The 17,809-nt window shown below is 37.3% G+C and overlaps 1 protein-coding gene across 7 annotated transcripts in view; it reads left to right on the plus strand.

Annotated features, from left to right (window-relative positions):
* TCF4 (transcription factor 4) overlaps positions 1–17,809 on the plus strand; it is a 428,999-nt gene that overhangs the window by 291,020 nt on the left and 120,170 nt on the right. The window contains exon 1 of one of the 7 annotated variants that reach the window (XM_066602511.1): positions 6,020–6,201. The exons of the other annotated variants lie outside the window; for them this stretch is intronic. Coding sequence (XP_066458608.1) covers positions 6,133–6,201 — 69 coding nt within the window. The 5' untranslated portion in view covers positions 6,020–6,132. Of the gene's footprint in view, positions 1–6,019; positions 6,202–17,809 lie in introns of those variants that run through there. 7 annotated transcript variants of the gene reach the window in all.

Here is a 17,809-nt window from a genome sequence, read left to right on the forward strand (position 1 = left end):
CAGAATTGTCATTGCCGAAAAGGACCTTCAGAATTTGCGGCGTTGATCCAACGACCTTCTGTTTAAACACAACAATTTGTGGGCACCTAAAAAAAAATGTCATTTATTTATTTTTATGATTTATGCAAAATACAGATTTGGAAACCGGAGTTTAAAATAAGATCCTGATCCTCGTAGTAAAAAAATACCCAAACCACTTTCAACATCAAATAAGTGGTCGATTACATGGTAAACCCCGTGGTAAAGGGGATTGCGCATTAATTTGTATCATAAAACATTTTTTATGACATAGTACTGCATGAAAGGCCGGAGGTGTCCTTACAAATACAAGTTAGGTACCTCCAAAAATACAATAAAGAGAGGTTTTATGCACATAAGGAAACTTTTTGATCTTTAATTGGTTTATACAGATTTGTTACTGTTTGCTTTCTGCCTTGTGTTGTGTTTTTGTTGCTTTTTTTTCCTTTTTTTTTTTTTAAGAGGTGCACTACTATCCTTCATCCTACAGATGTCACTGTTGCAATTGCTGTTTCAACTAAGCACTCAGACAATGACTATATTGTCCTATTATATATCACAACAAACCCAACTAAATATAAATATGTGTGTGTATGTTTAAAAATGTATTTTTTGTACTTTTTTATTTTCACATTTTTATGTTTTTTTTTTAAGTCCTTGCCTGAAATCTATTTTAGCCAACTGGAAATGATATTCACATGCGTTTTTGTTTTTTTGTTTTAAAGCCAAATACTGCCACTGTCTCTTTAAATTCAGTGTATTTTGAGAGTACATTGCACTGCATAAACCCAATGTATTATTGGATACTTACTCTCTATATTATGGTTGTAGCAGAGATGCATTTTTCATTCTACATAGCGATAGATTGGCTGGCAGTCCCAGGCAAAAGCCACTTTTAGCGTGTGCCAAATGACAAAGTCGTCTTCGCTACATCTGTGCATTAGCAAGCTCCCTCAAAACGGCATGGGCAATGTGTTCCAGCTTTCTCCGGTGCCTGGGAAGGAGTTAATGTGAGGCAGCGATATCTGAAATAAACTGCTGCAGGTGGTATTTATGGCTGTATAGAACAGGGGGCTGCATTCACGTATGTAAAACCCAGAACACTAGCAGCTCTGCTACTTTACTGCGCAAATGTCTGCTTTCTAAGGTAAATGTTATTCCACATATGTCTGCCCGTTCATTAAAAGGCACAAAATTATTGGAGAATTGTGAAAGTTTTAAAGAACCCCCCCCCCCCCCATGTTGGAGCAAGTGCACAAGACACTATTAATGAGTCCAGTATACTGCCCGGTATTCATGGTGTGTGCAGGGATTTATGCCAGCAATATTCCAAAAGTTAAAAAAGTTCACTGCGCCATATGCAACTTCTAAAGCTGCCAATAAAGTCTGTGTCTTAAGGCGACTTTCCTTCGCAGGCCGAGCATATAATCTTGTTTTAATTTAATTAACATCCACATTACATAGCCACGGTCCTGAAGTAAAGTCCCTCTTCCCCTCCTCCTAGTAAACAAATACAGCATGGCTCCTTCTTTGTGCGGTATTTACGCCTCGGTCTGGTGTTAGCGCTGCCCATTAGTAGACTCAATGTCATATTGTTGTCATGTGGCGGATCACGTACACGTGGGTACAACCCGTCTATATAGGTACATCTGGGGTGCTGGGGTTTTATGTGCCAGCCGCTGGTTTTGCTAATTTGTCTGCTTTGGATTTTATTTGTCTGCCCTGTGTATATTGTACTTGAATTAGGGGCAACCTGTGTGTGAGAATGATGGATAGGAGCTATATGTGCAGCAAGGTATCTATCTATCTATCTATCTATCTATCTATCTATCTATCTATCTCATATCTATCTATCTCATATCTATCTATCTATCTATCTATCTATCTATCTATCTCATATCTATCTATCTATCTATCTCATATCTATCTATCTATCTATCTCATATCTATCTATCTATCTATCTCATATCTCTATCTATCTATCTCTCTCTCTCATATATCTATCTATCTATCTATCTATCTATCTCATATCTCTATCTATCTATCTCTCTCTCTCATATATCTATCTATCTATCTATCTATCTATCTATCTCATATCTATCTATCTATCTATCTATCTCATATCTATCTCATCTCTCTCATATCTATCTCCTATCTATCTATCTTTCTATCACATATCTATCTATCTAGCTCATATCTATATATCTATCTATCTATCTATCTATCTATCTATCTATCTATCTATCTATCTATCACATATCTATCTATCTATCTATCTCATATCTATCTATCTCATATCTATCTATCTATCTATCTATCTATCTCATATCTATCTATCTCATATCTATCTATCTATCTCATATCTATCTATCTATCTATCTATCTATCTCATATCTGTCTATCTGTCTATCTATCTCATATCTATCTATCTATCTATCTATCTATCTATCCCATATCTATCTATCTCTTATTTATCTATCCATCTATCTCTCTCATATTTATCGATCTCATTATCTATCTATCTATATCTATCTATGTCATCCTCTATATATATCATATCTATTTATGTATCTATCTCACATGTATCTAGCGCATATCTATCTATCTATCTATCTATCTATCTATCTATCTATCCCATATCTATCTATGTGATGTCTATCTATCTATTATCTATCTCTATCTATCTCATATCTATCTATCTAATGTCTATCTATCCATCTCATATCTGTCTATCTATCTATCTATCTATCTAATGTCTATCTATCCATCTCATATCTGTCTATCTATCTATCTATCCCATATCTATCTATTTTATCCATCCATCTATCTCATATCTATCTGATGCCTATCTATCTCTTTATCTATCTATCTATCTCATATCTATCTATCTACCTATCCTATATCTATCTATCTATCTAATGTCTATCTATCTATCTATATATTTATCCATCCATCTATCTCATATCTATCTATCTGATGTCTATCTATCTATTTATATCTATCTATCTCATATCTATCTATCTATCTATCTCATATCTATCTATCTATCTATCTATCTATCTATCTGGTGTCTATTTATCTATTATCTATCTCTATCTATCTCATATCGATCTATTTATATCTATCTACCTATCTAATCTATCCATCTATCTATGTCATATCTATCTATCTATCTATCTATCTCATATCTATCTATCCATCTATCTATGTCATATCTATCTATCTATCTATCTATCTCATATCTATCTATCTATCTATCTATCTATCTATCTATCTATCTCATATCTATCTATCTATCTATCTATCTATCTATCTATCTATCTATCTATCATCTATCTGTCTATCCCATATCTAACTCATATCTATTTATCTCATATTTATCTATTTATATCATATATATCTATTTATCTACTAATTAATCAGTCAATCAATTACTCAACCCACCTCATATCTATCTTTCTGTCGATCTACTAATCATCCAGTCAATGCACATCATATCTATCTATTCCATATCTCATCTATCTATCTATCTATCTCATATTTATCTATCTATCAATGTTTTTTTTCTCTCTCTCTCTCATTCCTATGTAATACCGTATAGGAAGAATTCTACACATCAGCATCACCTTTCCCTTCATCTTTCCTATATAATTAATCTACTTCAGCATAGACTAGCACAGTGTTACTCTTCTCGAACTGAGGCCTATACAAAGTGAAGGGTCAATCAGGCAATTGGATGGCAGGTTGTGTGTATTAGGTCAATGTTGCCACATGTTTGCCCCATATTTACCCCCCTCCCTCCTTCCGTTTTTACGTTGTTATACACACAGTGACCTGTTGTCGCCCCGCTTGGTGGTATAGGACACGCAGGGTGGTTTAAAGGTTACGACCGTGATCCCGTCACACTGACATCTAACTGTTTTAATGACAAAAAAATCCGCAAAGCATGAAATTGGAATGAAATGTGTGATTATAATTCAAGTACTGTTTACCCAAAGCCCCGGGGACTTTGTGAATAAATACAGAGCAAGTGAGTTAGATAAACCTCTGCTTATTCCTTATGCTCTACTAGAAAAAAAAAAAAGCCATAAGAATATGGGAGGGGTTGGTAGAACTTTCTATGCATAAACTTTTTGTGGCTGGCAGTAGGCGCCATTATGTGTTTAATCTCTTCCGCCTATTTTGCTACCATGCGCCGCACTAAAAAAATAGGTATTGTGAATTATTAAAGTTGATTGTAGGAGAATAGCTCTACGCTCGAATGGCATTTATTTCGGCATATGCAAATGATTTAGTTTCATTTGGGATGAGTTCCCAGGAGCCCTTCTTTCCTATGATGCTCTGAATTTGGCAAGCGCGGGCTAGCCTGTTTTTTTTGTCATTTTTTTTTTTGTCATTTTTTTTTTCAGGAGGTGGGGGTAATTTGGTACAGTATCAAGACTATAAAGGCCTACAGTCTTCTCCCCTCTTATGAACTGTGAGAGATTTATTAGCGAACATGGGGAAAAACGTACCCAAGATTTGCGTCCACACAATGTCGTCTGATCATCATTATCGACAGGGGATTTTTTTGTTCTTTTCAAGTGCGATCAATTTTGGCTTTTTTTCTTTTTTTTCGAGATGAATAGCCGGGATCGTTCTATATTCTCTACGTTGTCCTTGCCAAAAAATAAAAAAAATGCTCGAGAAAGTGTGAAAGGGAGGACATTCTTATTGATAAGGGGAATTTTAAAAAAATGGTAAAAAAAAAAAAGATAAGTCCAAAATGTATAAAAATTGTAAAAAAAAAAATGCCGACAAAAATATGTTGTACTGTATAGTGCGCTCAACGACATCAGGCCTGGGGAATACCAATATTAGTGGAAATATTTAAACTATGACGGCCCTTCAGAAACAGGACATTTTTTTGTTTTTTCTCTTTTGTTAGGTTTTTACATTTTGTATTTTATTTAACTTTTTTTGAGAATTTTTGGCTTGCAAGAACATCTCTTGACATTATAGTAAATAGATCATTTTACAATTTTTTTCTTTTTTCTATCTTTTTTTTTTTTTATTTTTTACTTTTACCCTAAGAGGAACAATCCAGGATATTAAATTCCCTTCATTTTCCCTTTTGTTTTTTTTTTTACCCTTTTATATACTTTTTAGTTGATTGTTGACCACGGTATCAGACTCGCATACCGGTTCTTTCCCTTTCAGCTAGGTCAGAATGGTTTTTATTTATTTATTATTATTTTCAATCCACCCCCCCCCCCCCCCCAAACCCCACCACATATCCCCCCCCCCTTTCCTTTTCTGAACTGGGTTCCCAAGCAGCTGCGTACAATGCTGGGAGCCTGCCAGGAGCAGAGACAGATGGTATAGTTATTAGATGTGCATCATACGAATCCCTTCCTGCCACTCGCTTTTTAATCAAATTAAAACAAAAAAAGAAAGAGAGGGAGAGAGAGAGAGGGGGAGTCAATTAACTGCATTTGTATTCTGCACAATTATGGACCCTCTCCTACTTTTACCCCAAGGCAGTTAAGTGGAAATTTTAAGGGGGGAAGAAATAAAGGAGGGGAAGGTGGGGGGGGGGGACTTGCCGAAAATCCAGCATTTCCACACAACAAAAAAAAAATGCCAGGAATCTGAAAATGAACCGGATTCAGATGGGTCCACGGAGCCGTGACTGCCAACCCCTTTTTGAACGAGCTAATTTTTTGAAAGAATTTTTTTTTTTTTTTTTTTAAATCTTTTAATCGATTCGACACCCAATTTTATTATGTTTTTTTTTTTTTTAACATGACCGAAGGAACCGATAGAAAGAAAACATGGAAAAGTTGAATCTCTCTCTCTCTTGTATGCATCTAGGAATTACAGCTAAGTCAGTGCTGGGATGCTTTCCAGAATCACTGTGGAAAGTTAGCTGTCGTCTGACAGGAGAGAGTACTAGCCGCCTCCTCCCCCCGCCCAAACGTCAGGAATGGTCTCTCCCTGCTTTGCATATTCACCATGCTTGGCCTGGCCATATGGGAAAATGCAAGTGAAGGAATTGTTGTGAAAAAAGGGACAGCGAGTTTGAAATAAAAAGTTGTTAAGAGTGGTACTGAGGAGAAAAAAGAATCCGACACTATGTATTGCGCATACCCAATCCCGGGACTGGGCGGAAACTCTTTGATGTACTACTATAATGGGAAAGCGGTAAGAGAAGTCTGTAATTAAAGGTGTAATTTTGACAAGTTTTATTGTCGTAGGATTGTGGATCACATGAAGGATGCGAAACGCAGAGAGCGCTGCTGGGAGCGAGGGATGATAAAAGCATGAGTCGCTGCAGAATGCACCCCGTACGACTGCTGTGTTATGTCTCTCCTCTTACCGTATTCGTGTTCTTGTGTCTGATCTCCTATGTGTGCGCTCAACTTGTGGTTCCCCAGACCCCCGCTAATATGTCGCTTCTATAGATAGATGTAGCCGAGCTGAATTTGTCATTTAACTCTCTGGGGTTGCATCGTTTCACAACTCTCCGAGGTTCGGATAATGGAGTAGATTAACCTGCAGTCTGGTGGAAATATCATCCTCGCCGCTGCTTAACAACCAACTCCGCTCTGCTACATCCACCTATGCTTTAAGAAAAAAAAAAAAGAATTCTCCGGCAGTGCTGCCTAATGTAGATTTGTGCTTGTGTTAAATGTGTCTTTGCACTCACCTCGTATACCGTCCAGACTGCTAGACATTTCCAACGCTGTCGTTTATTTATTTTTTTTGGTACGCAAAAATATTACCGTGAGCAAAAACTTAGCCTAATATTTCATCAGCTGCCAACTCAAAAAGTTTGTTGTGGGGCTGTCATACCATTTTATTGATGATGTTCTGATGTTTGGGGTTTTTGGGGGGATTGTTATACTTTTTTATTGGCTTGGAAAGTTTTGGATTATTTTTGAAATTTTTTGTTTTCTTTCCTTTTTTCAAAATTTTCCATGATGAATGTTGAGTTCACTGTAAAACTGGCAGAGTGTTTTTTTGGGGGGTTTTGTACTGTTTTGTGAGGTTTTTCCAGATTAGTTTTCTGTCGTGAAGTTAAAAAACCTAGGGGAAAAAAATTGTCAGGGAGACTGGCTAAACAAACAAGAGGCTGGAAGGAGAGTAATGTGCTGCTGGACACGGTGCAAGAAAAAAAAATTGTTTAAGGAATGAGAATTTTTTGTGAAATCTAATATACAAGACAGATATAAAATGTTAAAATGTTGCCGTTTGAATAGTTGAGCATTTTGTATGTTTTTGTGCTTTTTTTTTTTCTTTACCAAGTATCTCAGTGCACATATGTGCGATTACAGAAGTATGTGTGGCATTTGGCTCCCTAGTTAAGCTGCAGGTCTTCTATTACCATCTGGAAGTTGATTTTCCTCTTGCCCCTGTGCCATGGGAAAGAAAAAGGATTTTCATTTCTAAAGGGAAGAAAAAAAAATCAACACAAAAACAACATGTGTTAAAGCAATGTCACAGTGAAAACATGCAGCCGCAATTTCACATTGGTGTAGTTTTTTTTACCCTCTCACTTCATCAGGTCCTGTACGGAGCCCGGGTCAGGGGCAATAGGCCAACAGGAAAGTACTCCTGTCGTATTGTCCTGCTAGGCCCATTAAGCTCTGAGGATATGGACCAATATTGTTGGCTTCCTTTGGGGATAGATAGATAGATAGATAGATAGATAGATAGATAGATAGATAGATAGATAGATAGATATTTTTGGATAAGGGTTAACCTCATCTCATTTTCTAGAGCTAGTGGAAAAAATGCATTCAAGCTTTAAACTTGTGGAATATCCCCAAAATACAATTTTTGTGCTACAATGTAACAACTGCAAATTTAGGTATAAAAAAAATGTAAAAAAAACCCATTCAAAATCTTTGATTGGTGTCAATTAAGAAAATCTATGCTTTTGAAAAAAAAATGAATTTGATGCCTCTGGGCCCGTATCGACGATGGCCAATGCTATCCGGGCTTAGTTAAAAAAAATATTAATAATAATTCTAAATATGAAAATTTTTGTAATTGTGACTATCTTTGCTCATGGTGGGCGTTCGGTGCGGAAAACAGACCGCAGGCGTGTACACAGCGAGGGTCTTTTCGTCGCCGATGCTAATTCTATACCATTCTATAAAGACCGTCCGCGCGACAAACAGATTTTTTGTTTATAATGGAGCTGGTATTGTTCTGGCAGGGATTTTGCATTGTACGATTTTTGATATTGTGCCAGGCATCTTGCAGAGAATGTGTATGCCATGCGTGTGCCCGCTCAAAATTTATTTCGCAGCCTGTGTTCTTTATGTTTTTTTGTTTTTTTTTCCCCGTGACTTCTAACTTAGCTTGTGACTCCCCTATATGTTTCGGACTCACCTATGGATTACATATGGTCCTTCTATATATATTTGTAGGCCTGATATTTATATGTAGAGATACATTTGTGTCTCCGACCCTTTGAGTTTTCCCCTGTAATGTCATCTGATCATCCACAGAAATTACAATTTGGGAAACAAAACAAAAAATTTTCAAAAATTTCCAAAATTCTATTTGTGAGGTTGACAATGTGTAAAAATAATTATCGGCCTGGATGTTCCTTTTTTTTTTTGTCCTCACGCTTTTTCTCCCTGTGTTGAGGAATTTCAAGGCATCAATGATAAATCATTCCACTGCTGAAAACCTGCAGTGGTGTCTGTAGACATTTCAGCACATTCCTTGGAGAAAGATAAGTAGTGCTGGTTAAATACTTCATCCTGATCCAGATATTATACAGATGAAGCAGAGCTGAGATTGTCATTTGCATCAGAACCACCACATAGCATGACAAATTGTGCCAAGTGACAAACCCAGCTCTGCTACATCTGTCTCCCGCATGGCCCTTTTGTGTTGCAGCAGTCGCATGAAATGACTGTTAATTCCTCGGCATCCTCTCTCCACAGTCCCCTAATGATGTGCGTTGCGGTTTAAGAGCATAAAATACAGACTTTAGGAAACGTTTTCGGATCAGCTGGCGGAGGGTCCCTGAAGTGGCACCTGGACGGTGTCACTGATGATAGGACTCACCACCCCTGGGTATTTGGGGCCTTTTTTGCACCTAAGTGGTTAAGATCATCCATCACAAATAGGCGAATGACTTATATCATTTAGACAAACCTACAATTACACTAATTGCCCCTGGATTTAGCCCTTACACCAGGAAATCTCACAGTATATCTACAGGAGTAACGACAAGCAGGGACATCCGGGGGGACAGTCTGGGGACTCTCGAGGGCTCCAGGGTCCGGCTATTGTAAAGGATTCTTACTGAAAATATTTAGTAGTAGTTAATGTCCAACAAAAGAGATGACTAGTAGATGATTGATAGATAGATAGATAGATAGATAGATAGATAGATAGGAGATAGATATGAGATAGATGGATAGATAGATATGAAATAGATAGATAGATAGGAGATAGATAGATAGATAGATAGATAGATAGATAGATAGATAGATAGATAGATAGATAGATAGAAGGTAGATAGATAGATAGATAGATAGATACATAGAAAGATATGAGATAGATATTAGATAGATAGATAGATAGATAGATAGGAGATAGATATTAGATAGATAGATAGATAGATATGAGATAGATAGATAAATAGATAGATAGATAGATAGATAGATAGATAGATAGATAGATAGATAGATAGATAGATATGAGATAGATAGATAAATAGATATGAGATAGATAGATATGAGATAATGTTTATATGTGAATGTAAATAACATACAGAGTGTTATGTGTATAGATGGATAGACCTACAACGTCTTATGTTTGAGTGTACATACAGTATGGTGTGCATCTATACACTGGCTACACAGAAAGATAAGTTTTATATATAATATGTCTTAACTTAATGCATATATAGATTATTCATCTCATATCTATCTTACTGTCTATCTATCCATCCATCTATCTATCTCATATCTATCTATCTATCACATATCTATCTATGTATCTCATATCTATCTCCTATCTATCCATCCATCCATCTATCTCATATCTATCTCTTATCTATCTCTTATCTATCTATCTATCTATCTATCTATCTATCTATCTATCTATCTATCTATCCATCCATCTCTTATCTATCTATCCATCCATCTATCTATCTATCTATCTATCTATCTATCTATCTATCTATCTATCCATCCATCTATCTCATATCCATCTCATATCCATCTATCTATCTATCTATCCATCTCATATCCATCTATCTATCTAGCTATCTATCTCATATCTATCTATCTATCTATCTCATATCTATCTATCTATCACATATCTATCTATGTATCTCATATCTATCTCCTATCTATCCATCCATCCATCTATCTCATATCTATCTCTTATCTATCTCTTATCTATCTATCTATCTATCTATCTATCTATCTATCTATCTATCTATCTATCTATCCATCCATCTCTTATCTATCTATCCATCCATCTATCTATCTATCTATCTATCTATCTATCTATCTATCTATCTATCTATCCATCCATCTATCTCATATCCATCTCATATCCATCTATCTATCTATCTATCCATCTCATATCCATCTATCTATCTAGCTATCTATCTCATATCTATCTATCTATCTATCTCATATCTATCTATCTCCTATCTATCCATCCATCTTTCTATCTCATATCTATCTATCTTATATCTATCTATCTATCCATCTATCCATCACATATCTATCTATCTCATATCTATCTATCTCTTATCTATCTATCTATCTATCCATCCATCTCTTATCTATCTATCTATCTATCTATCTATCTATCTATCTATCTATCTATCTATCTATCTATCCATCCATCTATCTCATATCCATCTCATATCTATCTATCCATCTCATATCTATCTATCTATCTCATATCTATCTATCTCCTATCTATCTCATATCTATCTATCCATCTATCTCATATCCATCTCATATCTGTCTATCTATCTATCTATCTATCTATCTCATATCTATCTATCTATCTATCTCCTATCTATCTCATATCTATCTATCCATCTATCTCATATCCATCTCATATCTGTCTATCTATCTATCTCATATCTATCTATCTCATATCTATATCTATCCATCTATCTCATATCCATCTCATATCTGTCTATCTATCTCTTATCTATCTATCTCCTATCTATCCATCCATCTATCTATCTATCTATCTATCTATCTATCTCATATCCATCTATCTATCTATCTATCTATCTATCTATCTCATATCTATCTATCTTATATCTATCTATCTATCCATCTATCCATCACATATCTATCTATCTATCTATCTATCTATCTATCTATCTATCACATATCTATCTATCTATCTATCTATCTATCTATCTATCTATCTATCCATCTATCCATCACATATCTATCTATCTATCTACCTCATATCTATCTATCTATCTATCTATCTATCTATCTATCTATCTATCTATCTATCTATCTATCTATCTATCTATCCATCTATCCATCACATATCTATCTATCTACCTCATATCTATCTATCTATCTATCTATCACATATCTATCTATCTATCTATCTATCTATCTATCTATCTATCTATCTATCTATCTTATATCTATCTATCTATCTCATATCTATCTCATATCTGACTCATATCTATCCTTTATTCTATATAATATTTTGTCTTTGTGTATCATTTCTGCCCTGTGATACCTCAGTGAGTCGATTTACCTGTAGCCCTAAGTAACACCCCCAACTCACACTGGGCCAAGTGACAAACTCAGCTCTGTATATTAGTGATTCCATCTCCTATGACGACCTCCACGTTGTTCTTTTTTACTGTCTCCCCTTCGGCCTCTGCCATCTATGATGATTCCAGGTTCACATATGACATTTACTGCCGCACTCCCCCCCTATTATAACATAAATGGGGACACGCTGACTTTGGTGTCCTCTTGGAAGTGCTGCATGGACTCTCTCCACAGTTTTGGATTCCAGTCTCTGCCCCTCCGGTTGGGCATCTCAGTCGTGTAATACCTTTCCCACTGTCAGGAAATTGATCTGAAGAAAAGTTTGTTTCCTGTTTCGGCTGAAATGTGTTTCTCATTTAGTGTGTTTACTGAAAAAAACAGTAAAGAGCCAAGTTTCTGCATTTGCGTTTTTATCGTGCTTGCGTATTTGGTGCGTGGTTGGCAATAGGGTTAGGCACCAGATTTAGGATTCGGCAGGCCTTTTCTTGGGCATTTCTCCTGGCACCGTCTGGCATGCAGGTACTGTACCTTTAAAAGGCGGATTTATTCAAAATATTGATGAGAGGTAAGTATTAGTCAGGTGCAGCAGAGCTGTGTTTGTTATATGTGGAATTGCTGAGTTTTGTGAGATGCCAAAGTCTGATATGTGCAGCAGTGCTGAGTTTGTCCGGTATATCAGTGCGGTGTTGGTCATAGAGTATATAGACCTGCTAGGTTTCTCAGCTGTAGCAGTATATTGTAGATGTAGAAGTGTTGAATGTGTCAAATTCAGGAAACCACAGATGTCTTACAGATGCTATGGTGCAGCAGAACTGTGTTTGCCATGTATAGAGCTGTTGAGCTTATCAGATGTAGTGTACCATATTCGGTGCTGAGTTTGTCAGGTGTATACAATCTGTATTTGTCATTTTCTGGATAATCTAGTTTCTCAGATGCAGCAGAGCTGTGTTTGTTAAATGCATAAGTCATGATTTTGTCAGATGCAGGATTTAGAGTCTGTCCAATTTAGTAGGACTGCATTTCAGGCATAGTAAGGTGTTTGTCATCTGTGTGATTGCATGCTGTCACACTGTATATAGCAGAGCTATGTTTGTTATAGAGTTGGATGCAGCACTTTTGAGATGCAGCAGAGCTGAGCTTATTAGGAACAGCTCATTGTAGAATAATCAAGTGAGTGTGGTGGGTTAATGTACACACAAAATACGGTCCAAAGAGTTAAATGACAAATTCAGCTCTACTACACTGCATAGTGTAGAAAGCTGGACCTCATCTGTAGTGTATAGAGGTGTATTAAGTGTCTCACTGCTCATCCTCCTCGGAGGCAAATGGTCACTCCTTGCATTTTGAATACTAAAGGTCTCTGGGTATCCTGCAGCGCTGCTGTTATTGGGGTGCCCAATGTTATTACTGGATGTGCCACTCCGATTGTTACTGTCACTCACTTTGTTACATTCCTAATTACTCTGGTGACTCCAATGAAAGAGAGAGAAGGATATATATATATATATATATATATATATATATATATTCAGAGAGAGAGAGAGAGAGAGAGAGAGATGTGTATTTATATATATATATATATATATATATATATATATATATATATATATATATATATATATATAGGGAGAGAGAGAGAGAGAGAGAGAGATGTATATATAGAGAGAAAGAGAGAGATGTGTATACATAGAGAGAGACGGAGAGAGAGTGAGTTTCCATTATACCCAGGCCCTTAAGCCTGATCGAGCTCAAAAGCTTCTCTATTCCATGGAAGCAAAGCTGTACTATAAATGACATATCACAAATACTGCACCTATATTTGATCTCCAAAATTCAGACATTAGAGCCCAAGAGGGAAATCCATCCGGAAAGGGCACTTTCTAAAGAAATTTGCATAAACTCCCTCCCTTTGTGATCTGGTTTTTGGGATTGTCCTATTGAAATCGAGGCTATTGGCATGTACTTATGTAGTTAGGGCCCTTTTTACAGATCTTGTATCTGGCCCAGGAGCTTCAAGTTACCCGTCCATGCAGGTAGTGATAGACGATGGATACATGTAGAAACACAGATAGCTATGAGAGAGAGAGATATTGGATGGATGGATAGATAGATAGATATGAGATAGATAGATAGATATGAGATAGATATGAGATAGATAGATAGATAGATAGATAGATAGATAGATAGATAGATAGATAGATAGATAGATAGATATGAGACAGATAGATAGATATGAGATAGATAGATAGATAGATAGATAGATAGATAGATAGATAGATAGATATGAGATAGATAGATAGATAGATATGAGATAGATAGATAGATAGATAGATATGAGATAGATAGATAGATAGATAGATATGAGATAGATATATAGATAGATAGATAGATAGATAGATAGATATGAGATATGAGATAGATAGATATGAGATATGAGATAGATAGATATGAGATAGGAGATAGATAGATATGAGATAGATAGATAGATAGATATGAGATGATAGATACCGTAGATATGAGATGGATAGATAGATATTAGATAGATAGATAGATAGATAGATAGACAATTTTAATTCCAGTCCATACATATTACACATATAATATACACGTGATATTGCTGCTGGATCCTTCTGACTTTGGGAACAGGACTGGTCCTGTATAACATCATCTTCCCAGGATCCTTCCTTCCTCTGTAGATAATTGCTCTCCTTTGTGGGCATTTCCGCTTTGCCCAGCATATCCCATGCCAACAGAAAGGCCAGGGTCATGTAATATCATTGTTATGTCGCTCCTGTGCAGTGGGGTAGTACACAGAGTGGTGTGGAGGTAATGCGTTTGGTGGTCCTAGCTGAAGCACAGAGAGTCTGGAGTTATCGGCTCCACTCCAGAGACCCGGACTGTGAAGAATAAATTCCACTCGTCCTGAGACCCCTCATTGTTCCAGTAATTGCTGGGGGAAGTTGGGTCGCAGCTGTTGAGAAGAGCTGCCGGTGTTCTGTACATAGTAATGTAGGCCTGATAAGCCTCTATCAAACCAGCTGTGTGGCAGGCTGGATACAGATGTAGCAGAGCTGAATTTGTCAGCAAGTATGCATTCTGGATCATTCTGTAATATTATCTTCAGTGTCATATACTGTAAAACTGCAACTAAGGCTTAGCACTTCTACCGCTAACAAACTTAGCTCTGCTACATCAAACAAATTAAGCTCTGTAATCCCTTGAGAGAAGTTGGGTTGCAGCTGTTGAGGCGGACCTGCCGGGTGTACATGGTAATGCAGATCTGATAAGGCTTTATCAAGCCAGCTGCATGGCAGGCTGAATACAGATGTAGCAGAGCTGGATCTGCTATTTAACTCTTTGAGCTTACATATTTATGCACTTTAATAGCTCTCTGACTGCAGATAACATAGTAGGTCTGTCTGTCATTCTAAGCAATACTACAGATGCAGTACAACCATGCTGCCGCTAGTACATTTAGCTCTGCTACATCTGTAAATCCTGGGGGAAGGGGGAGAAGTTGGTTGCAGATGTTCGGAGGACCTCATGTTGTACCCAGTAATATAGGTCTGATACACTTTTATTAAACTAGCTGCATTGCAGGTAAAATACAGATGTAGCAGAGCTGAATTTGTCTTTGAATTCTGCACCTTGTATATAGCATAAGTTTACCTGCAGTCTCATGTAAACGTATAGATAAGGTTCAACTCTGCTACACCTAATAAACCTGCTTACTTCAAGTTTACCTGCTGTCCTGTGTAAAATCATGACTCCCACCTTATTGTGCTGCGGCAAACCCAGCTCTGCTACATCTGTAATCCCTGGGGAAGGTGGAGGCTACAGATGTTCAGAAGACCTTATGCTGTACACAGTAATGTAGACTTAATGAGCTTTTATCAAACCAACTGTATTGCAGGCTTGACACAGATGTAGCAGAGTTAAATTTACTGTATCTTCAGTAGAACAAAGGTTTACATGCAGGCTAATGTAAACCTACAGATAAGGTTAGGTTCCGTTACATGTAACAAACTTAGCTCTGCTACATCTAATAAACTTGCTTGTGCACCAATTTTATGTGTGGTCCCATGTACAAATCAAACTTTTACCTATCGTGATTCCACCTAGACTTGTGCTGTGTCACAAACTTAGCTCTGCTACACCTAATAAACATGCTGGAGCATTAATTTTATCTGCAGTCCTGAGTAAATTTGTGAATTACCTGTCATGATTCCTCCTCAAGTTGTGCTAAGCGACAAACTCAGCTCTACTACAGCTAACAAACATGCTCGTGTATCAACTTTATCTGCAGTCCTATGTAAAATTACTGATTACCTGTCATGATTCCACTTTGTGGTGTACTGCATGACAAACTCAGCTGCTACATTTAACAAACATAGCTCTGCTACATCTAATAAACCTGCTTGTGCATCAATTTTACCTGCAGTCCTATGTAAAATGACCTTACCTGTCATGATTCCACTTCAAATTGTGCTAAATGACAAACCCAGCTGTACTACATCTAATAAACTTGCTTGTGCATCAATTTTACCTGTAGTCCCAGGTAAAATTAAAGATAACCTATCATGATTTCAGTTTGAGCTGTACTACATGACAAACTCTGCTGCAAAAGTAAACAAATTTAGCTCTGCTACATCTAATAAACCTGCTTGTGCATCAATTTTACCTGCAGTCCTATGTAAAATTACAGATAACCTGTTGTGACTCCATCTTGGGTCATGCTCCATTGACAAACCCAGCCCTACTACATTAAATAAACTTGCTTGGGCATCAATTTTACCTGCAGTCCGATGTAAAATGACATTACCTGTCATGATTCCACTTTGAGTTGTGCGACATGACAAACCCAGCTCTACTACATCTAATAAACTTTCTTGTGGATCAGTTTTACCTGCACTCCTATGTAAAATTACAGATTATTAGTTGTGAATCCATCTCGAGTCATGTTACGCTGACAAACCCAGCTCTGCTACATCTAATAAACTTGCTTGTGTATCAATTTTACCTGCAGTCCTATGTAAAATTACAGACTACCCGTTGTCAATCCATCGTGAGTCATGTTACGCTGACAAACCCAGCCCTGCTATATTCTAATAAACGTGCTTGTGATTCAGTTGTACCTGCAGTCCTATGTAAAATTACAGATCCCTTATTGTAATTTCATCTCAAGTTGTGCTGCATGACAAACTCAGCGCTGCTACCTTTAATAAACATCCCTTCAACCTGTAGTCCAATCAAACGTTTACTTGTCGGGATTCCTCCTTGACTTGTCCTACGTGACAAACTCAGCTCTGCTACATCTCTAATGTAGTTTATTAGCGAGCAGGTAAGAATAAACAACCGCCACACTGTGAAGCCCCCTGCACTGATGTTCCCTTAGTCAAAGATTTGCTCCCACGGTGTCTTCTTTAAACCTCGTTTGATATACGCTGGCTGTGATCTGCAGCACCTGGGATATTTTACTGTCTCATCATCCCCCCCCCTCACTTTAATCATCGTGCGGTAGAGTCGCAGGATTTCATACAAAACATTTCCAGGTTTCGACTCTGTGGATAATGAAATGCTCCATAAAACATGATCCAAATGAAATGTAACGTCTGAGCTCCGTGGCATTAAACGGCCCCCCGATCCAAGAACGGCGCAGCGCCGGCGAGGCCTGGCTGCTTTGAAGTCTACGAGATACACTGGGGCTCTGTGTCTGTGGACATCAGGGTCAGCTTGTTGGGAAACCACTGCGCCGCACATCAAACATCTTCCTTCTCCGCCGCGCAACTTTAGACATTTGTTTGTACTTTTTACATTTCTTCTTGTTTTTTTGCTCTTTCTAACATGTTTGAGGCACATGGAGGAAACATGGAAGGAGACATCGGCGCTGTACGGGAGTTCAAAGGAAAGTGCGCAGTACCGTCCACTAGTCACGGACGGGCGTTAGAGCCAGTCCGGTTTTCTCGAGGTGTGCCAATCATTTTTTATGCCTATTGTTATCACTGATGGTC

This window comes from Eleutherodactylus coqui, chromosome 5 (genome assembly GCF_035609145.1).
Source record: "Eleutherodactylus coqui strain aEleCoq1 chromosome 5, aEleCoq1.hap1, whole genome shotgun sequence".
NCBI lineage: Eukaryota > Metazoa > Chordata > Amphibia > Anura > Eleutherodactylidae > Eleutherodactylus > Eleutherodactylus coqui.